General features: G+C 39.4%; 2 protein-coding genes, 1 long non-coding RNA gene and 1 pseudogene across 3 annotated transcripts; 1 reads left to right on the plus strand and 3 right to left on the minus strand.

Moving 5' to 3' along the window:
- Positions 1 to 5233: 5233 nt before the first annotated feature.
- LOC148102781 (uncharacterized) lies at positions 5234 to 7058 on the minus strand. The gene is made up of 3 exons (XR_015719078.1): positions 6975 to 7058; positions 5986 to 6158; positions 5234 to 5653 (listed from the first exon to the last, which is right to left on the minus strand). It is a non-coding gene; the product is annotated as an uncharacterized LOC148102781 (long non-coding RNA).
- A 5392-nt stretch (positions 7059 to 12450) lies between these two features.
- ccdc51 (coiled-coil domain containing 51) lies at positions 12451 to 17414 on the minus strand. The gene is made up of 7 exons (XM_006783042.3): positions 17292 to 17414; positions 16725 to 16805; positions 16444 to 16651; positions 16203 to 16340; positions 15922 to 16086; positions 15023 to 15229; positions 12451 to 14449 (listed from the first exon to the last, which is right to left on the minus strand). Exons 2-7 carry the CDS (start codon positions 16727 to 16729, stop codon positions 13886 to 13888), a joined length of 1287 nt encoding a protein of 428 aa, XP_006783105.2. The 5' UTR covers positions 16730 to 16805; positions 17292 to 17414; the 3' UTR covers positions 12451 to 13885.
- Positions 17389 to 20802, plus strand: tma7 (translation machinery associated 7 homolog). Its single transcript, XM_035904380.2, has 4 exons — positions 17389 to 17531; positions 18329 to 18384; positions 18946 to 19033; positions 20110 to 20802. The coding sequence occupies exons 1-4, from the start codon at positions 17516 to 17518 to the stop codon at positions 20142 to 20144; spliced, it is 195 nt and encodes a 64-aa protein (XP_035760273.1). The 5' UTR covers positions 17389 to 17515; the 3' UTR covers positions 20145 to 20802.
- A 1197-nt stretch (positions 20803 to 21999) lies between these two features.
- On the minus strand, positions 22000 to 22548 carry LOC102784870 (high mobility group protein B2 pseudogene; annotated as a pseudogene).
- Positions 22549 to 23331: the final 783 nt, after the last annotated feature.

Genomic DNA, 23331 nt, shown 5'->3' on the forward strand with positions numbered 1-23331 from the left:
CTCTTGTGAACGCAACCTGAGCATTCAAAGACCACAGTACCACTCCTCGGTACTTAAACCGATTATTAAAAAGAAATGTAGAGGAACACCCACGGACACATAAACAAATATTACCTCTGTTGTTTGACTTTGTGATTCTTTGTCAATGAGCTGCCTTCAACAGGTCAAACACACACACACGCACACACATACGTTTGCTACGTGCAGAACACACACACTAGTTCTCTAATCCCTCAGCCTGCTGAACTTGCTGACCCCGGCGCTTCAACAAAGAAGTGAAACCCTCTGTATTCACGTGTTCAACTCAGATATTTCCTTTTTGTGGATTCTGAGCTCCAAACGGTTCTTAAAAAAGCTCAAAACTCAGCTGCAAAAGGGCATGAACATAAAGCAACTACAAGCTCTTTCTCATGGGCACCTCACCTCTGCTTACACCCCTAAACTTGTTGTGCTTTTAATCCTCAGCGTTTGCAGAAGAGCAAATGAGTGAATTTTTTGCAGAACAGATCTTAGATGATTACTGTTACATTTGGTGCTGCCATCAAATTTAAAATTTTATCGGTTTAAACATTCAACATTCTTCTGTGTTTGAAAATGTGAGTTTATGAGATTTGCAAATCATTGCATTCAGTTTTTTTTTTTCACACACACTTTCACACAACAACCAATATTTTTTGGAATTGGGGTTGTATGAAAGGCGAGCTTCATTTTTCTGACTCCTGCCTGATTGTTGCTCTGGATCAGCTTTGAGTGAGGTGCGTTTGATGTGTCTCCGTTTCGATTTTTTAAAGAGCACTTCTTACAGGCATACAGTCACAAAGCACCTTACAAAAAACACATTTAGAAAAGACATTCATTATGGATACAAATAATGTTAAACACAGGAAAAAAAAACCCCATAATGAACCAGAAAACAATCTGAACAGAAGGCCTGGTTAAGCAGAAAAGCTTTCACCTGCTTTTCTAAAAGGCCCACAGAGTTAACTAAACATAGCTGTAGTGGTAAGCTGTTCCAGATTGTAGTTGCCACAGACTGATCGTCAGTCTTGTATGAGGAATAAATGATACATTTTGATCCAGCAAACAAAGACTGGAAGCAGTAGCCTGCTGTGCCTCACTTCAACAGACTGGAAATGTATTTTTTTCAGTCTGTTGTTCAAAGTTTACATATCTGATCTCCTTGCCTCCAGCAAACCTGCTGCTTTTTAGGTGTTTAAGTAGATAAAGTCCTGCAGCTACCATGTTCACCTGGCTACTACCTGGCACTATAAATACAGACTTGTGTATCACTGGAATTGCTGCCTGACTTTAGGCGTAGCCTAGATTTGTTAATCTATTGATGCATGAGAGTCATTCATCGGGATCCAAGTTGAGCATAGTCAGGATATGTATTTTCAGTTATCTGGCTAATGGGCATGGACACATCTACTGGCAGAGGGGGCAACTACAATAATAGAAACATTTGAGAAGGTTGAATACAGGCGAAGACAGTGAGCGATTTAAAAAAGCACTGTGTGGTAGATTAGTGTGAAAAGCACTGAATGAATGGTTGTGCATTAGGATCTTTGGTGACTAAGAGTGGAAAAAGTGCTGTATTCTAGCTTAGACAAGCATCAAATAGAAAAACAGAACTCAAACCAGCAAGTTTTGGACTAGGTCAGGGGTCGGCAACCTGCGGCTCCAGAGCCGCATGCGGCTCTTTAGTCCTTATACTGCGGCTCCGCGTGGTTTGGGAAAATAAATTAGTATTTAGCTGAAGTGTATTTTATTTATGTTAGTTCTTTTTAACTTGTAGTTCTAAATTGGAAGATTATTGTGATATTGAAATATAAAAATAAAATTATTATTCTATTATTTTTTCATCGCTCAAAATAAGAGTCACACTCGCGGTCGCGGAAGCCGGTGTACCCGCCGAAAAGCCGTGCATTTATCGAGACTTTCAACCCCAGGCAGGCCAATTATAGATCTTCGGATCCACATTATGTCAGCAGCTATTCTCCACCGTGAACTATGTTAAAGACAAACACCGCTCACGCCTGACAGATGACAGCTTACAGTCCTGCGTAAACTGACTTCGTACAGCCCCGATTAGCAGACGCTGTGCGCAGAGGTTCGGGACCATAAGTCTTATTGTAAACATATCACGGCACAAAACAACCTGCTGACGCCCACGTCAAGCCTGGTGGACTAGACATTGCTCTAAAGAGCATTCACCAACCACCTGTCTGCTCATAACTTAGCCCACATGTGCCTGCTAATCAGGGCGTTACACCTCATGTAGGTTTTTTAGCTTTCGATTAGAAAATATCTTTTCAGTTAATTTGAATTCAAGTCTAGTTTTTATTCTTTAAGGTGACTTAAATTGTTTTGTTTTCATTACATATTATGACTATAATAAACTTGACCCCCCCCCCCCCACTAGAATAAAACACACTAGAAAAAAAGAGGACAATGCATTAATCAAGATAAATACGCTAATTAATCATTTTTTAATAGATGCTACGTGCTGTTTGTGTTTATAGTCAAAGGTTTTCAAACTTTTCCACAGTGAACTATGCTATGAACAAGTCGTTTTGTTTTTATCTCTAAAGCAATTAAGGTCAAAGTTTTTACACTCAAACAGCAGTAAAACTTTTCCATCATGTTACTTAAGTGATAAAACACCAAAGAGAGCTTTTCTATGGAGGACCACAAGAGCCACACGCATCGAAATAAAAAATCCTGTGCTTAATTAATGAATTGTAGAATAAAATCTGCATTTGTCAATTCATTTTTTAATTCCAATTTAATAAACTGATTTTTAAAATGCTTTTTAAGTATTCATTTCAAAAAACATTTTCGAATTGCACTTTAATAAACTTCATTTCAAAAACCTTTTTTGAATTGCACTTTAATAAACTGCATTTCAAAAACCTTTTTCGAATTGCACTTTAATAAACTTCATTTCAAAAACCTTTTTTGAATTGCACTTTAATAAACTGCATTTCAAAAACCTTTTTCGAATTGCACTTTAATAAACTGCATTTCAAAAACCTTTTTCGAATTGCACTTTAATAAACTGCATTTCAAAAACCTTTTTCGAATTGCACTTTAATAAACTTCATTTCAAAAACCTTTTTCGAATTGCACTTTAATAAACTGCATTTCAAAAACCTTTTTCGAATTGCACTTTAATAAACTGCATTTCAAAAACCTTTTTCGAATTGCACTTTAATAAACTGCATTTCAAAAACCTTTTTCGAATTGCACTTTAATAAACTGCATTTCAAAAACCTTTTTCGAATTGCACTTTAATAAACTGCATTTCAAAAACCTTTTTCGAATTGCACTTTAATAAACTGCATTTCAAAATCCATTTCCCTTTCCTGTTCGCTCAGGGATTAACATGTGGATTAGCATTTGGAATAGCAGTTGGATTAACAACTTCATTTTAAAAATCCTGCTGCTATTCAAATTAGCCACACCGTGGGATGTAAGGAGCTCTCTGATTGGTTGGTCAGACACAGGCTGTCTGCCAGCCTGGATGTTTCTAGCTCATAGCTTCGCCCTGCTAAGAAGCGTGTGTGCTGGTACAAAGGCCGTTCGGCCTCGGGATTTACACTCGGCTCGACACGGATATGTGAAGAATGAAGGGACCCTGCAGCGAAACGGAGAGCCCAACCTCTGTCTGAGTGCCTGTTTACAAAGTCTGACCACCTGTGAAGGTAACGTGCTAACGTGGCTAACGCTAGCATCACCGCACGTAGCCCCGTTATTTTAAGGTCATCTTAGCTTATGAAAGTTTTACGTCGCAGCTGTACGAGCTAGCTACGTGTTTTGTAAGCTGCTGTGCTCTTCACAAATAAAGCTGGAAGCAGCTCAAACTATTAGAACCAGCACTGAGGCCTGTTACATTTATACAGTGTTAGAGCAACAGCTGCAGCCTATAGCCTTTAAACTAGCGATTAAAATGCTGACAGTAAACTCGTCAGTCCAGGTGTTACCACATTACTTTGTAATACTTGTGAGTTAAAACAACTGAGACAGGCTGATTAAAATAACAGCTTTCAGTTCTCTCATTCAGCATATCAAGACTGGAGATCACACTACTGATTTCAGCTCATTTAATATGTGAGTGCACAGATTCATTCTCAACTGGACATAAACGATGATCAAAGGTTGTATATATGATGAATTCATCAAATCCCAGCCTCTAACACAGTGCGCTGAATCTTAGCTTTGAATGTCCAGTATATTCTAATCAGTGCAATCTAAGCATTCACTGAACCTACAGTATCTACACCTGTGTGGCAAATGTGTGGTAAAGCTACAGATAATGAAATTTAATTATTAATACAATATACGTCATGAGAAACGAAAGCTGAAATTGATTCAGTTTAGTACTTTTCTCTGTATGCTCTGTGATATATACTGTAAATGATTTTCACAGAGGTCTTAAAGTACTTAAATCACTGCTGATAGTCTGGTTGTTTATATTTTCACATTTGTGTCTGTAGGGCTGTTTGATGACAATTTGGACTCCTCTGGAAGATGAGGACACACCCACACCTGTTCCATACTGCAGCCATTGATGGTGTTATGGCTCTGAGTCAGCTTTGGGCCATCAGACGCACACACTGGAAAACCAGCACCTGGACTTCATGCAGGAGAGACGGCCTCAGTGATGATGGACTCGGCATCCTCTACTTTACCTCCTAATCTCTTTCTCTTTAACACACAATTAAAATCTTAGTGAGGAAGTCTCTAACTTGTACACATTTGTACTTTTACTTGTTTTAGGAGTTATTTTTAAGAAGAGTAAAGTTATTCACAAAGTTTTTATTCTTCTGTATTTATTGTTTTGTATCATGTACCACAGTCATACTGAACTATACAGACCTGGTGAATTGGAGAAAAAAAAATCATATATGAATGAATCATTCCGCTTCAGCAGTATTTCTATTCATCTTATGAATTCCAGTCTAATGTCAATTCACTGTTTGAGTTCAGTCTTGGTCTTAAACTCCAGAGAATACCACCTGGTTCAACAATCTTTTCATCTAATTATTGGGAAAACAGTTTTCTTCTGAGAGATGCTGCTAGAGCTGAAATAGAGCCAAAGAAACAAAGTTTAGTCCCTCTGGATTTTCCATGGAAAATTGTTTTATCACTCACTCAGGTGACTTCTCCAGTGTCACGGATGAGTGATGAATGTATCTCCCACTGGAAACCATTGTGTCCAGTTAAAGTCAATCGACTTTTTTAAGGAGAGTTGTTAGATGCTGTGCTCATGAGGACAATGGGTTTTAAACTTGCAGCACAACACAAAGCTGAAATACTGGATCAACGATCAAAACAGATTGAGCAGAATTAAGTCAAAATGTAATATCCTCATATGATGACACATTACACATGATCCAGCATTGTTCTAAGAATGCAAACTTTCTTATTGAAAGTTTCCACAGCTGCCAGAAAGGGACAGATTTCTGGCTGCTCTTAATGAGTGGTCGTTGCTCGCTTGTTTTCTCTGGAATTGCTGCACGGAGGATGTAACACCCATGATAAGCGCTGAGGTGTGTGTCCTTGTCAGGAATCAGTAATGCTCAGCTTCCAGGTAAGGAGAAGTGGAACCAGAAGATATTCAAATGCATCTCTCCACAGCTGCTGATGAATTCTACAAAAAATAAAGTTTGTTAAAAAACATTTGTAAGTGAATCACCACTGATTTATCAATGACATCCATTTACTCAAAAATTACTGACAAGTGGATAACTAGAATATATAGTTTATAATTTCAACAATGTACTGTAAAAAATGGAACTTTATATGACAAATGTGGTGTGGTGCTTGTGGAATTTTTAACAAGGACCCTACAAAAATTTACAGTACTCATGCTGCCACACCTCTGATGGCTAGGTGTGCAGTTCCTGCTTTAAATGCATTCACTTTTAAGATTAAGAAATCTAAGTGATAAGAGGCCAGAAATGTTTGAACTTGCTTATGAACCTAAATCACTGAGGCTGTCTCTCCTGCATGAAGTCCAGGTGCTGGTTTTCCAGTGTGTGCGTCTGATGGCCCAAAGCTGACTCAGAGCCATAACACCATCAATGGCTGCAGTATGGAACAGGTGTGGGTGTGTCCTCATCTTCCAGAGGAGTCCAAATTGTCATCAAACAGCCCTACAGACACAAATGTGAAAATATAAACAACCAGACTATCAGCAGTGATTTAAGTACTTTAAGACCTCTGTGAAAATCATTTACAGTATATATCACAGAATTTAAGGCCTTTATAATCACAGAGCATACAGAGAAAAGTACTAAACTGAATCAATTTCAGCTTTCGTTTCTCATGACGTATATTGTATTAATAATTAAATTTCATTATCTGTAGCTTTACCACACATTTGCCACACAGGTGTAGATACTGTAGGTTCAGTGAATGCTTAGATTGCACTGATTAGAATATACTGGACATTCAAAGCTAAGATTCAGCGCACTGTGTTAGAGGCTGGGATTTGATGAATTCATCATATATACAACCTTTGATCATCGTTTATGTCCAGTTGAGAATGAATCTGTGCACTCACATATTAAATGAGCTGAAATCAGTAGTGTGATCTCCAGTCTTTATATGCTGAATGAGAGAACTGACAGCTGTTATTTTAATCAGCCTGTCTCAGTTGTTTTAACTCACAAGTATTACAAAGTAATGTGGTAACACCTGGACTGACGAGTTTACTGTCAGCATTTTAATCGCTAGTTTAAAGGCTATAGGCTGCAGCTGTTGCTCTAACACTGTATAAATGTAACAGGCCTCAGTGCTGGTTCTAATAGTTTGAGCTGCTTCCAGCTTTATTTGTGAAGAGCACAGCAGCTTACAAAACACGTAGCTAGCTCGTACAGCTGCGACGTAAAACTTTCATAAGCTAAGATGACCTTAAAATAACGGGGCTACGTGCGGTGATGCTAGCGTTAGCCACGTTAGCACGTTACCTTCACAGGTGGTCAGACTTTGTAAACAGGCACTCAGACAGAGGTTGGGCTCTCCGTTTCGCTGCAGGGTCCCTTCATTCTTCACATATCCGTGTCGAGCCGAGTGTAAATCCCGAGGCCGAACGGTCTTTGTACCAGCACACACGCTTCTTAGCAGGTCGAAGCTATGAGCTAGAAACATCCAGGCTGGCAGACAGCCTGTGTCTGACCAACCAATCAGAGAGCTCCTTACATCCCACGGTGTGGCTAATTTGAATAGCAGCAGGATTTTTAAAATGAAGTTGTTAATCCAACTGCTATTCCAAATGCTAATCCACATGTTAATCCCTGAGCGAACAGGAAAGGGAAATGGATTTTGAAATGCAGTTTATTAAAGTGCAATTCGAAAGGTTTTTGAAATGCAGTTTATTAAAGTGCAATTCGAAAAAGGTTTTTGAAATGCAGTTTATTAAAGTGCAATTCGAAAAAGGTTTTTGAAATGCAGTTTATTAAAGTGCAATTCGAAAAAGGTTTTTGAAATGAAGTTTATTAAAGTGCAATTCGAAAAAGGTTTTTGAAATGCAGTTTATTAAAGTGCAATTCGAAAAAGGTTTTTGAAATGAAGTTTATTAAAGTGCAATTTGAAAAAGATTTTTGAAATGAAGTTTATTAAAGTGCAATTCAAAAATGTTTTTTGAAATGAATACTTAAAAATCAGTTTATTAAATTGGAATTCAAAAATGAATTGACAAATGCAGATTTTATTCTACAATTCATTAATTAAGCACAGGATTTTTTATTTCGATGCGCGTGGCTCTTGTGGTCCTCCATACTTTTCAAGCTGTCCACACTAATGCTACATTAACATTGGCTGTGCAGAAGCAGCTGCCTATGAATCCCTAAGTGAAAATGAATTCTTTTTAAAAAAAAATTGACAGCCTACATTTTTTTGCTGATTGTAAAATCAGCAAAATATTTTTCGATAGAAACTGATCCTTTCTAAAATATTTCATTTTTGTAAGTCTGGAAGTACCAGCTTGGATTTGTGCCGTGATGTAATGACCGCTCGTCTTTTTGCAGGGTTGCTGTTTGTGTATGTGTGTGTTAAGTGATGAGATTACAGGAATTGCAGAAGACCAGGTCAGTGCTCTGCAGGGCTATTTGAATCCCTCCTTTCATGGCTTTGGCCCTGCTCCCGCTCTGCTCCACTCCTGTGACCGTCTCTGTGGTGTCAGTTTGTCTGAGATTTCATTTTAATTTGCTTTTGCACATGCAACATGTATCCACGCACAACTTAATACCATTAATACGGATTTCCAAACATCATCATTTTGTGTTTAATAAATCTTTGATGATCCTTATTCTGACCTGACCACAGAATCAATGTCTTCTATTCTAACCTCTCCACGTCCAAGGGTAGGATCAAAGCAGTGTCAAAGGATGCCAGGAGCTGAATTAAAGGCAGTTCAATTCTTTTTTATGTACATAGCACCCAATCATGACAACAGTCACCTTATATTGTAAGGAAAGTTATCATCATCATCATCATCATCATCATCATCATCATCATCATCATTATTATTATTATTATTATTATTATTATTATTATTATTATTATTATTATTATTAGTAGTAGTAGTAGTAGTAGTAGTAGTAGGGCTAGTAGTAATCTATAGCAGTAATCTGCAGTGGAAATGTCTTTGCTGGTTTCCTGTGTCTGGGTTTCCTCTGTATCTCATGCACAAGGCAAAGTGATAGGTGACCTTTTTTGGCTTTTTTGACAAGGTTGAGGGTTTTCATCATTCTTTTTATCTTCACCTGATTTTGAATGGATGGAAATGAGCCAAACAAAAGTGGAGAATGATAGGAGAGAGGCTGTAGGACTGATGTACCAAGAGGGAAAGGGACAGATCATAGTGAATTTAAAGAAAATTTGAAGAATTCAGGCAAACAGATTATTGGATAAATGCAGTGATGTAAAATTTTGAATGAGACTATTTCGACAGTGTAGGAAAACAGAGAATAGAGTAGCACGAACAGCTCAGCCATGAAAAGGAACAGAGACGAGAGAAATTTGATCTTCCTCATTGAATTTAAATACAAATTTCCCTGCAGTCTGAACCTGAAGAGTGTTTTTGCTGAAACTAATTCAAACAGTTGATGTGGCATTTAGGTAGTTTTTGGAGAAATGGGAGATTTGACTTTCAACTGATTTGAGTTTCTTTAATGTGATCCGTGCGGTTCAGAGTCTTGCTGAAATGCTGCTGGTTTCTGTCATTGCATGCTGTCACAAAGAGCAACCCTTCAAATTGTAGCATTATCGTTTAATGCACTGTTCTAAACTTTATTCATGAATACTGACAAAAATCTTCTAAATGTATTTAATGTAGGCTCAAAGTGACGACACTGAAAGCCTAAGCTCACAAACTGTGAGTAAAATGGTTTGTGCTCCTTCTTTGAGTGTGACTCGCTGAAACAAAAACGCTGCAGTTCAGAGGACAGTGCAGTGAAATCGTTTCATCAATAAAGAACAGATTGTGAGTTTTCTCTCTCTCACACAGAATGGCTGAAGTGGGTGACCTGGATACCGCTATCATGTGAGGAGGCACGTTATTGGACTTTTCCCTCCCCCTCACATTATTCGGAGCCCTTCACTGTCTCTGTTCCTCTTCGTCCTCCTCTCTGTTTATTGTTTTACTTGCATTCTCGCTCTTTCATGCTCAGTTTGATATATTTACATACTGACAGGTTTACATTTCCCCCCTCATACTGTGCTTTGGTTTTAATTTCAAAATCAAGTGAAGAAATAAATAATAACAGAGAAATAAAGAACTGAATTAATGAAAAGATATAGCAGAAAGGTGGGAGGACGAGGAGTGAGGTCGCACTATCATTAGATTATAATGACCTAAAATAGGTCAGGAAGGGTTGACACTTGTCTGAGAACTTTTGGAATTTGCCTCAGAGAGAATGTTTGATCTTATCAAGTTTAAGAAAAGACACTGTGCCAAGGATGCACTGTGTGTGGGAGTGGGCACTGCTGGAAATTTGCAAATCATTTCATTCTGCTTTCATCTAAATTTTACACAGCGTCTTATCTTGTTTGGAACTGGGGTTGCATATATGAAGCATTATGAGACGATATCATTTACATTTTTTTGTCATGCTACATGACTGAATGAGGCACCACTGAAATTCCAGCTTTAGCTTCAATTCCAGCATCAAAATTATGAGTATTCCTAATTCTGAAGATAGGAATACTCCAACCATTTTTGCCAAACTGTCAATCTGAAACGTATCCATAGGCTGTTTTACAGGCTGGTCTCTGGACTTGTGTTGTTTTTGTTTTTGTATGACAAAACAAAAACAACACGACTTGAGCCACAATCTTGAGAGCGATCGTGGCTCAAGAGTTGGGTGTTCGTCTTGTAATCGGAAGGTTGCCGGTTCGAGCCCCGGCTCAGACAGTCTCGGTCGTTGTGTCCTTGGGCAAGACACTTCACCTACCGCCTGCTGGTGATGACCAGAGGGGCCGATGGCGCAATATGGCAGCCTCGCTTCTGTCAGTCTGCCCCAGGGCAGCTGTGGCTACAACTGTAGCTTGCCTCCACCAGTGTATGAATGTGAGAGTGAATGAATAATGGAATTGTAAAGCGCTTTGAGGGGTCCCGAAAAGCGCTATATAAATGCAATCCATTATCATTATTATTAAGATCATTATTATTAAGATGGTTAGCTGGTCAGCTAAAATGTACAGACACAAATAACTGCTAATTAGTGCTAAATAACAGGTGGACAAACTGAAGCACACATTTCTGAGATGGCCAGTACTTCACAGGAAGTCATGTTATTATTCAGACAATTCTATTTAAAATGCCCCAAAATAGAACAACAGCACAAACACGGTGGTGTTCCCACTTTTCAGCATGTTCCATGAAGCCATTTCTAGAAGACAGAAGGATGTAAACTCATCATGAGGCTGCTGCTGCCTTGAGAGAAACTTGTGATGGCATAGTTTCAAGGAATAAAGTCAAGCATACAATATGTTTGCTGTTGAGAGACTTTCAGTCACGAGAACAGCACCGAGATGCTTGGATGTGAGTCTTTGGGACCTTTTTGGCATGAAGTCAGGAACAAGAAGGGAAAAGGTCAAACACTATAGACGTTCTCCTTACAAAGTGAGCATCACACTTCTTTATGCATCTCATCTTTATTTTGTGGTGTTTTTGTCATACGATTCAATTTGCTGCTGCAACACTGCAATTTCAAATTTTACTGAGATCTTTGCGTCTTAACAGATGACCCAACATGCACTGAGTTTTAAGCGCTGACTCTCTTTCCTCTAAGGAGGAATGTTTTGTTTTTGTTTGACACATTCTTCTTCCTCAGCACCTGTGTTTCCCACCATGCTCAAATGTCTTCATTTCTCTCTGGGATTCAGTTTGTTGTGCAAGAAGCAGCTAATATAGCTCCAGTCAGAGGTCTGATGAGCTCACTCCATGAATACTTTTTCTAAGCCAAAAGTCTTTGCCATGATTAAAATTTTAATCCTTTTCAGCCCAAAATATTTATTGAGCTTCAAAGAGCTTAAAGAACAAGTTTATTTTCCAAATCACCATCAACATTAATCAGTTAATAAAAATGAGTGTGTGTGTGTCCTTGTTCTAAATAAAGACCAACACCTGCTGCAGTAGATTTACAAAGAGACGCGCCAAATGTGGACACGTGAACATGCAAACTTTCCTCGTTTCCACAACACGTGACATGCTTTAGCTACAAGGATTTATTCGCAGTCGCTTTCCTTTTTAAAAGAGAAAGCTAATGCGCGCAAACGAGTTCTTCCAAACAAGACTGGGAACAAACAAACTTTGTTTGTTTTGTCCGTGAAGGTTTCATGAACAATGCTTCAGCAGTTAAAAGTCACCAGAAGCAACACTGTTAGAATAAATTCAGACCAATAAAAAAAGTTTTATTTTGAACTGTGACTCGTGCAAAGGCCAATAATAAAAATATAGAGCTGGTAATGAGCATAACAGGTTGTCTTTAAGGACTATAAGGTCATTCAGGGATAAGCGTCCCCTCCCTTGAGCACAATATGCTGTGCAGCGATAAAAAGCAGCGTAATAGCGGCCTTTCCGACTTGTTCAGCAGACCGGAGAAAGTTGAGAGCAGCGTGCTCTGTCAAGTGTTAAGCGGCTGCCCCCTACTGGTGACAGAGGGCGTTACACATTAAGCCTGAAAGTTTTGTTTCGGAAGTTTTAAAAGCTGATCTGCGACAGATGTACTTAGGCTTTTTGTGTGTATAAAATATATTTCTTCATAAAGAATTTCTATGTTTGCTGTGATGAATGATAACAAACTGAATATATTTGTATTTAGTGTTATTATTCAGACATAAGAGCCATTTAAAGACAGTTTTTCTTTCACGAGTTGTTCAGGTAAACAAAGAAAGACAGACATTCAGTATTAGCCTGTAAATCACTCTCTGCAACAGCAGTTTCTTCATATGGATGTTTAATAAACAGGGATCATCGCTCAGTTCAGCACACATCATCAGCTACATAACAGCCCGACACCAACATGACGGCACACGGGTTCAAGTACTGGAGAGGGTTAAGAGGATGTTACACTGCAGTGCATAGGTGTGGTTGTTCTCAGGCAAATATTTAGTTTTATCTAAAGAACAAAATATATTCCGTCCTGCTTTAGCTTGGAGGTGAATGCCAGTGGTGCAATCATGACCTGTGATGTGGTCCCTCTGAGGTTCAGATGGTCAACTAACTACATCCAAGGCTGACGAGTATAAGGCTGAATCAAGACGCTGAAAACTCACATGGCACTGCAACCACCTGGCCCCACATCTGATTATGTCCCATTTCTACTTCTGTTTGACGGTGTTGACAGCTACAAGTCTTGATTTTATTATTTTTGAGCTACTACTTTGTGAGAAAGCAGCATACATAGAACAAAGTACAGAAAATCTGAACTCTTGCACGGTAAGACGCATTTTGGCAGTTTTTTCTGATTTATAATTAAAGTATGATGGAAAGATAAGTACATAGGATATATGCACCACAAACGATTTGTCAATACCAGCCTTGAAGTTATCATAATTCATAAAGCTCATTGTTTATCTAACTCTGTCTTTGTGGTCCACTCTTACTGCCGTTGTAGCATTATTTTCAGCTACAGCAGGCAGCTGATTTCAGAGGAGAAAGCTCTGAAGTGTATTGACCTCCTTAGTACCAAAGACCACACAGAGACATTTAAAGACCAGCTTTTAAAAGTAGTGGAAAATTTAGCAGCAAAAGACACGAGAGAATGAACATGGGTAAGAAGCAGGAATAATAAGGCCCCATGAATGTGTCTGTATCAGCTAATCACCTAAACAATGTGCTGGAGAACTCGAGTCAGACTTACTATAGTTTTGTATCTGTAAAAGTACAGAATATCACATCAGTTAATTTTTATTCTTCAGAAGTCTACCTTTTACTTATTATTCTTTTATTTAAACCTATAATGCTAAACTATAATAACCCAGACTCAAGTTTCTTGTGGGTATTTGTTGAGAAGTCTGATTCAGCGGTTTGTTCAGTTTAGACAACAAACATCATTTTTAGTTGTTGTAATGTGGGATTCTTTTCTAAGCTGCTAAATGTGACATTCACATATACCAACAGCGCTCCTGTTTATCTGCCAGCTTGAGATCAGTAAATTTTAAATATTTAGAAGCAGTTAAAAGAAGTCCTCAGCCTCATTAGTGCAGTAAGCAGCAGAGGTAGATAATAAACCCAAATCAACACCTGCAGCCGGTTTATTAGATAAACCGAGTTCACTGCGGTTTGAAATTTGCACTCATTTGTTCAGATTATTAGTCCCAGTGCCCGATAGTGTTCCCGTACATTTACATATTCAAACTGGAGGTATCGTATCTAACCAGTTCCTCTGAGCAGCAGGTAGACAGCAGAGATGGTGATGGCAGTGGCGGTGTAGGCAAACACTGCATTATAAAGATTGGTGGTCCTGATTTGTTCTCCCAGAGTCCTCTGAGTCTCCTCCAGACTCCTCACCACTGCCTCAGACTCAGCTCTCTCTGGTCTCTCATGTAGCAGCTGACCAGCTTGTGTCTGAAGCTGTGGTTTGGTCTCCAGCAGCTTCCTCACGGTTGACACTTCACTTTCAACTTTCCCAAGCCCTCGTTCCAGTTGTCCCAGTTTTGGTGGCAGGGACTCTAAGAGGGACTCGGTCCTTTTGCTTCCTGTGTGGAGATCTTTTAAGGCTGAAACAGACGCAGAGGGCGAGTGTGGGGCTGCGCCTTCTTTGTCCTGGCGAACAGCTCTCCTCTGTGCGAAGGTTTCACTCAGAGCAACTCTGAGACTGTCAATGAGCGTTCGGAGCTCGTCCTGCTGGGAGCGATGGTTTCCAGCCTGGATTTTCAGGGCTTCCTGTAGGCTCTCTGGACCTTTCTGGGCCTCCAGCAGCAGATTCTTCAGCTCCTGCAGAGGAGAAAAGAGAACGTATATGAGATGAAATAACTGCTGTCTTGGTGAGGATCAGATAAAGGCAAGTGTTAATTACAGATGGGTGACATATTAAAGGAAAAACCTACATTAAGGAGGCTAGTCCAGTCATTTTTCTAACTTAACCTGTTTTTAAGTCCAAAATTGGCCTCATGAAGGCTCTCTTAAAGGAACATGGCAGTAGGTTTTGCATGGCAAACCTTCCAGAAACAGGAACTACAGTGCTATTGGGTATGGGTATAGTTCCTGAGAAAGTCCACCACTTACTCCGTTTCACTCGCACTTTCAACAACGCTTGTGAACTGTTCTCATTCATCTTTTTCATTTTCTTATTTTGTTGTTGGCATTTATAACAGTAAAGCTAAAAACATTAATAAAAAATATGAGACACTTTTCAAAAACAGGTACAAAGCTTCACATTGTTGTTAGTGTTTAGTAAGACCCAGAGTTTAGGGGAGGGTGTTGGAACAGTGCCAGTGCAGTTGCTTCAGTTAAAAAAAAAAAATCGGTACACTGAATGAGGTCCCCTAGTGTAGCACCCCTCTTCACCTGCAGGCGGACTCGGTTCACGTATGTTGACCCCATGACTCCAATCAGGGCTCCGAGCACCGAGCCAATGATGGACCAGTTCTTGGTGCGTTCCGCTCTCGTCCTCTCCTTCTCGTGGCTTCCTCTAACGGCCGCAGAAAATAAAGCAAACTTCTCCCTCTCTGAACCCTCTGCGTTCTCGTACGCTGTCCGAAGGCGGCGCTCCTCCTGCAGTGACAGAGAGGTGGGGTTAAATTCAATCTTCTTATCCGACATCATTAACCTCCTAGGACCTGGCGTGATATCCACTTACGAGGAAACTATCGAAACTTTGAACGAATGTCCTCATATGTGGCTCTCATTTTTCTTAGAAACCAAAATCAGGTAAAAAATAAAAATAAAAATCTGGTAATTCTTTGTTCTTTCATTCATTGGGTCCCAATACACCCAAACATCAAAGAGTAATTAAAAATGCATGCCATGGAAGAGTTCGGGTCTTAGGAGATTAATGATGTATGATTGCATAATGTGAACTGTGGTTAACTCAAAATAAAAGCACTTCCACTTCCTCTACTGACCTTAAACCAACTACAAAACCTAAACCAACAGTTGATGGACCACATGTTGTTATGGAAGTCTTGACCTCAATTAAAAATAAATTAAAGATTTGTTTTTAAATCCATGCCTACTAGTCTCCAACAAACCAGTGATACCCACAGTACGGTATTTAATTTTATTTCTTGTCACTCATGGCAGTAAAGTGAATCTCTGTGGTTTTTGGACTGTCTGTGAGATTTTGGTTTGTTTTAAACAAACCATCTGAAAAACAAATTACAACAAAAGCGACAAGAAATTTAAGACATTTAATTTTTAATGACTCAAGGACATGGGTTTTGTGTATTTTAATAGCTTCAGCTCACTTGTAGGAGTTTGTGCTCCATTGTGGCCAGTTCCAGGTAGTGTGGCTCCTCCCTTGAGACTCTGTCCAGTCGGTCTCTGGTCTCCTTCAGCCTGCCCTGCTGAGCCTCCAGGCTAGCATGAGCCTCACGAACTATCCCTCTGGCCACCATGAATGCTGCCTCAGCCTGGAAAATACAAAGATCTGTCAGAGAACTGTATAACAAGCACCTGACATTCCTTATTCATTATCCACTAAGTCATGTCGGCACAGACTAAACTTGGACGCCGTGTTTTTACTGACCTCAGTGACCTTTGTCTGAGCCTCGCGGACCTCATTCAGCCCCACAAACTCCTCGTACTTCTCCCACCAGTGGTTTACTGTGGCAGTGGCTGCTTGAGCCGACCTCTGACTCCACTGCCGCCCAAACTCACCTGCATGCTTAAAGATAAAGAGAAGAGAGAAAAAGGATGACACTGTTCAAATTTGTTTCATTGTGTTTTGAAGTTCTGTTGTTCCAGTAAGAAGAAGATCATTTTTGTACCCGTAAGACAGTCAAGGCACGCTCCTTCAGAAGCTCTGATCCCTTTTTCCTTTCAGAAGGGGAAGGCTTGTTTGGAGGTGGTGGTGGTGATGAACCAGGCTGATGGAGAGCACTGTAGGTTCGTACCTGAGTGAGTTTGCCAGGCAGTGAGTAGCGGGACAGACAGCATGAGCCATGAACCCAGAGATAGATCTGAGCCCCTCTGTACCTGACAGAGTAAAGATAACATTAACCAGTTATATTTACAATCACAAATACAGATACAATGCTCACACCAGTACCTCATTGAGCAGAGCAGCAGCAGTACAGGTTAAGAATAGTCAGAGATTGACCGTCACAGCAGCCAACACTGGAACAGGCACCTGGGAGATTAAAGGGAAAACAATTTAATTTGATTAGCTGTCAGCTTTATAAGATTTGTGGCATCTTGCATAAGGCAGTCCGCAGGGGGTGTGCTGTTGTAGAAGACAGACCATCTAGTAATATGGAGCTTCTTCAGATAACTTTTAAACCTCCCAGATATCCTGCTTAGTAGTAGTGGTTATAGGCACGCTTTCAAAGGCAATTCAGGCACAGTGAGAGCTAGTCTGCCAATAATAAGTCAAACTCGTTCCCGGTGGGTGCAGGACCTCACGAGCACTGCACTTTGTCACAGATTCGGTTCAAAAAATGTCTGGATATCCTTTTAAATATATCAAGAGTACTTTTCCACCAAGGTTACCTACTTCCTAGCTAGCTAGATGTTGCTTCATGTAGCTACCGGCTAGCTGACTTTTCACAAGTTTTAAACTGTTTTGGGACTCTGGTGATACTGTTATGTACAAAGCGATATAACAGAGTAAACATACCCGTTTTCTTCAATTATGTCAGCGGACGCATAAGACACGAATTACGTTTCTTTAGGGTAACAGCATTTTAGCATATTGATGTCAAGAATTTTCTTTGAGACAGGCAACAAGCGGTCATTCTATTTCCGGTTCAACGGGGACCTAACAGCGCGGATTAGCAAGAAGTACCAGTTGTCTTCGCAGCAAACTTTCCTTTCCTTTAAATTTTATAACAAGCTGTAACCATGTCTGGAAGAGAAGGTGGGAGATTGCTTCATTTGAGATTCGTCTGTAAAATCTGCACATCTTAAAAGATACTGACGATTTTCAGTTTAGCACGTTTATAGTGGGCTAATGCTAGCTGCCGCTAAAGATAACGTTTTCTCTGACCAATCGGCAGTTAAAATGTGCCATATTACGATTTTTTTTTCTGTTTTGGGATATACATACGGAAGATAGAAGATATTTTCAGGCCATTTTTAAATTATTGGGACCGAATGGACCATTCGGCTTATAAATATTCTCTCAGGCAACAGACAATATAAACGAAATCTTTAAAATTTTAAATATATTTCTTCTTCTTTCTTCGAATAACCCGTGGTGGTAACTAACGTTTGTATTCTCCCATTTAAGTTAAAGCAGATTTTAGGGAGTTTAGGTTAATTTTTTTCCAAGCAAACAATAAAAAAAAGTCAAGAACCCTGTGTTGACGTAATGACGTAACTTGGATCATATTCCTTCGTATATTTCATTTTTATTCACTGACTATTGTTTATTAGATATTGTAGATTTAGTTATATTTTCTATTTTATTTTCATAACAAGGTAATGAAGATTGTCTAAACTTAGTCAATTTATTTTAAAGAGAAACGTTCAGACATTGTAGTGTCTTTTACTTATACTTTTACTTTGTGGATCTGTTCTTTAAATACGTTTGCCTAGCTTAGGTTTTCATATTTTGTATCTACTTATTGTATTATTTATTAATTTACTTTTATAGTTCTAAGTTTCATTTTGCTGTCACTGTATTTATGTATCTATGTAAATTTTATTTCTCAGGAGGTAAAAAGAAACCACTGAAGGCTCCCAAGAAACAGAACAAGGACATGGATGACGTATGTATCTGGCTCTTTTCCCCCCTCACCATAGACTGTGTAAAACATTTAATATCAAGCCTCTAAATCATTTGCATCCCTTTGTAATCAAGATAACATGGATAAGAAGACATTTACATTGCATCATTGCAATATTTTATACATTTCGTTTTTGTTTATTTTTTAAAGTAAAGCTGTTTTCACAGATAATTTGATACATAAACTTTGATGTATGGATCATTTCGCTAACCCTTTCTGTTTTTTGTGATCTACTTTGTCATTTAATTCTGCTTTAGTAACCTGTATTAATGCCCATTGAAAATTAGAACTGGTGATAAAATTGTATTCCTTAACTTGTTGATAACAAAATCAAATCAAATCATGTCATTGTGTTACACAACCCAGTGCGATGTCTTCAGGTGTCAGCTGAGAATCTGATAAATGGAAATCAGATGAAATATTAATTTTTGTTATTTGACTGAAGGGAAGAAATATTCAGAGGTAAATGTCAGCTGTGGCTTGGAATGAGCTGAGCATAAGACAGAAGCGTAGAAAGATTTTAAATTGTATGTGTCTCCGTAGGATGATGTAGCCTTCAAGCAGAAGCAGAAGGAAGAACAGAAGGCCCTGGATGCGTTGAAAGCCAAAGCATCAGGAAAAGGACCTTTAAGTAAGAGCTGTGTTTATATTTTTAGTTTGTATTTGTAAAGAACTATTCACAAAAACAAGAAGTGAAGAAATGCACCAGATTTATGTACTCCCGCAACTACTGCTACACTGCTCCGTGATCAGGTGCACACAGGAGTGATAAAATGCAAAATACATACTCAAAGCACAAGTTACAAGTGGAGTAATATAATACATGAATAATACCAATAATACCTGAAAACCTCCAGCCCCAGTCCCACGCACAAAAAACAAACCAAGAAAACCCACACACTATAAAACCTTTGTATCTATATCCACCCAACATTCAATCACCAGACCATCCCACGTTTATAGAAACAGAAAAAATCCAGATCAGGTTGAATTTATTAATTTTGTTTCATAATGACAAACCTTACATATTTCCAAACATACACATCATGATGTTGCAACCCAGCTGTGGTGTTTCTATAAATGATACGTTACCAGCACACAGTGAGAGTTCAGGAATACAGTGACTTCAGCAGAGTGCTGAGCTGTCACCTTCAGGATTCAGGTGATCTGCCAGTTTCTATAGCCATTTCAGTTTTCAGGGTTCACTTTTTGCAATTTTCTTATTTCTGTCCATAGACTGCTTTCAGATGTTTGTCAACTTGGTAGCTTAACCTTGAGATCCGAATTTGGACATTTCTTACCATGGCTACAGTGAAAGCCTCAGGTTAGCCCTGGTGTTTCACTGTACAGCTTGTACTTTCTCTGCAGGTCAGGAAACTGAAACAAACCCCAAACTTGCAGCAAATTTAGTCCAAAGTAGACCTCATGTCTCTCTGATGTTTGCGTCTCCTTTAAAATTCAAATATTTTATATTTTGTTTATGCTATTTTGTTTTGATTTCAGACTTTTTATAAGCATGCATGCCTTTATGCAGTGATCTCTTCTTTTAGAAAAAATAAAGTTATTGTTTGAGAAAACCTCTAATTTTAAAGTCTTTCAGTCATCAATATATATAACTTGAAATCTCACTGGTCACAGTTGTGGCTGCAGTTTTAATTAGATGCTTTCTAAAACCCAATCTTTTTGTTTGCTTTCTCTCTCTTTCAGCTGGAGGTGGTATCAAGAAATCTGGGAAGAAGTAAAACCTGAGCTGCTGATTTTTGTTTGATCCTGTTCTCGCTTCCTTCGTCGTTTTGCTGAAAGACTACAATTTGTTTTGCTCGTTTAAAAAATAAACCGCATCAAACTCAAAACCTGCTCGGGTGCTCAACCTTTAGTGGAGTAGTACAGGGAATAAATTTAACGATGTTAGGTTTTCAAGGACAATGGCCCTCCAACTGTGATGTTTCGCTCATACATACAGATCAGCCACAAATCATTATTGTGTGGAAGCGTTGGCAGTGGATCTCTTTGGGCTCTTTCTGCCCATCGAGCCTGATTAGATTGAGGTCTGGGTATTTTTGGAGGCCAGGCCAACACCTTCATGTTTCTTAAGCAGTTTTTGCTTTGTGTATAGTTCATTGTCCTGCTAGAGGAGGCTGCTGCCATGCACCAATGTTTAGGTAGGCGATGACATCCTGTTCTAATGTTGTGGCTGATCCGCGTATATTGACCAATATCTTTAAATCTAGTTATAGAAATGAAGGCCTGCAGCTTAACATGTAGAAGGACTGTAAAACTAATGTCCACTGCATTTTGTGTCCATATGAAATTACTAACAAACACAAACCAGCCCAAGTCCATGAGTTTTGTTATCTTGTAAAGCGGGAGATGCCAATAAAGTTTTTTGTTTTTAATTAATGCTTGTTATTATTTGTTCCTTTTTTTTTTTTTTTTTTTTTGTTGTTAAATGGTAAGAAATCACTTAAAGCTCAATTATCAGGCTGTGTTTAAACTAACAGTTGTGAAGACGCTTTATTTGAAATGCCATTAAAATGTTTAATCTGTTTCTGGTTTTATTAAATTAAACAACAGCACTTTAGGACTGAAGAGACAACTGAAGTGTTGTGGTTACATACAGATTAAACAAAAAGGCACATACATGCTTGTAGCATTTTTTCCACTCATTAATACTTCTCATTTAGCAATAGAAACTGCTCTCAAAGTACGTATATAAAAGATGTTGCTTCAGTCTGAAAAGTGAAGCCAGTGCAGACATGCCTGGAGTATTCTAATAGCCAGCAGGGGGCGGCAGAAAGAGTAGTGATTGTATAGGATTATACAGGAAAGCGCTCACTGCTTTTCCTTTTTGACCTTAGTAAATACTTTAATGAGTTCATGGCCTCAATTGGTAGTTTCAAGTTTCGCTGAATACAATATGTTTATTTTGTAAATTATGTTCTCCATTAATGTGAAAAAGCTACACTACATCACTCGATTTCATGTTAAGATCTACTGCGTACTTGTGACTATGGTGAAAGTGGTAGGCAATAGTGTCACAGTGGCACAGCTTCTGTCTTTCATCTATACAGTCTTTGAAGGAGGAAGTGTGAAATGGTGCTGCGGTTTGGGGAAGGCCTCGAAGGGGACTGGCGACGGCTCTTGGGCCGGGCAGATCCCCATGTACTAACGAGAAATTAATGAAGGAAAGGAAGAGAGGGAAAATTGGGGGGGAAGGGTGGGGCATGAAAATGAGAACAGCAGGTATTGGAGAAGGGGCGCTTTTATAGCCTGAGGCCAGAGGGGGTGTAAAGGAGGAGTGGTCCCGCTCCTGAAATTCAGATGATATCTCCACTGCAAGTGTGCCATGTTAAAAGCATAGCTTCACATTCACAGTCAGCTTTTTTTTTTTAATGGGTAATACAGTATATACAATTTCATTACAGTAGAAAATTTTAAAATATAAATCTTAAAGGGGACTAAGTGACAAAAACTAAATCCCTGAATTAGAAAAAGAGTACAGCTCAACTGAGGTCGACCGACAGGGATGGCAGGTTATACTGCTGAACTCGTCCAACCCGAAAACAAAAACAAACATAAACAAACGCATCACAAACTTCACATCCTCAAACACAGAAACAACTTAGTCATCTTCCCGTCAATATCATTTTCATCCCCGTCTTCATTATCTTCATCCTCCTTGTCTTCATCCTCCTCATCTTCATCCTCATCGTCGTCGTCGTCAGCTGGTTCCGCCTTCTTGGCGGCGGGCCTGCCTAGGCCACTCTTCCAGGAGTCGCCTTTGGGTCTGTAGGCAGCAACTTCCATCTCATATTTTTCCTTCAGTTCGGCGTACTTGGCCTCATAGGGGCCCTTGTCTGTGGTACTCATCTTTTTCCACATCTCACTAAACTTCTTGGAGATGTCAGGGTTGGAGATCCCCGGGTTATCTGCCTTGATCTTTTCACGGTGTTCAGAGGTGAAGATGAAGAAAACAGAAGGTGGCCCTTTGGGCGCGTTGGGGTCCTTCTTCTTCTTCTTGCCCTTCTCGGCACCTGCAGGTGGTACATAGGACTTCATCTCCTGGTCATACCGGAGCTTGTCATTCTTGGCCATCTCTTCAAACTTTGCCTTCTCCTCAGGTGACATGGACTTCCATTTTTTTGAGCCCATTTTGGAAACCTCTGGTAATATTACTTTGGCTCCTGGGTGCTTCTTCTTGTGCTCCTCAGAGACGGCCCCCACAAAGAATTGCTAGGCGGGGTTTTTTTCTTTCGGCTTTTTGGCTGCAATTAATTTGTTCTCCGCAGGACAAGCTGTAAACATGTTTGCATGTATAAAATATTTTCTTTGAGCAGAAAGTTCATATCACACTTTGAACATGTCAGGAAAAAAACAAATTCTGCATCCAGTTGATTTTGAACTCACTCTCTGAACACAATCTGCATATATTCAGCATAAGCATATCTTTCTAACAAATGTCTTTTTACATTTTTGGGGGAGATTTAAAAAAATAAACATTTCTTAATAAGAATGAAAAACTGACTTCACAATTTTAACAGGTCTTGTAGTATTATGGTACATAAGCCTTGGATATGTATAAATATCCTGCTTACCATTTGTTTCATCTGTCTCAACTATGGACTTCAACTCAACCTCCACTGGATAATGGTCACTCACTTTCAGAGCCTGCAAAAGAAACAAAATTGTGGCGGGGCGTGGCCTGCGGTGCCGTGCAGAGGAGGCGGACGCGGAGGCGGAGGCATCCGCAATCACGCCCCGCCGATATAAATATTGTACTGGGTCGTGTGGTGGGGGTTGTGGTGATAATGTTGAGCGGGCAGCGGGAGAGCTGCAGCTCTGTGAACATTGTGAACAGCAACCGTGAGAGCCAATAAAGTATGCTGCAAAGCATGAATTTGCACCCGGGTCTTCCGTGGTTGTTTACAG

The sequence above is a fragment of the Neolamprologus brichardi genome, chromosome 5, assembly GCF_056152115.1.
Source record: "Neolamprologus brichardi isolate AB-2024 chromosome 5, ASM5615211v1, whole genome shotgun sequence".
In the NCBI taxonomy this organism is placed as follows: Eukaryota; Metazoa; Chordata; class Actinopteri; order Cichliformes; family Cichlidae; genus Neolamprologus; species Neolamprologus brichardi.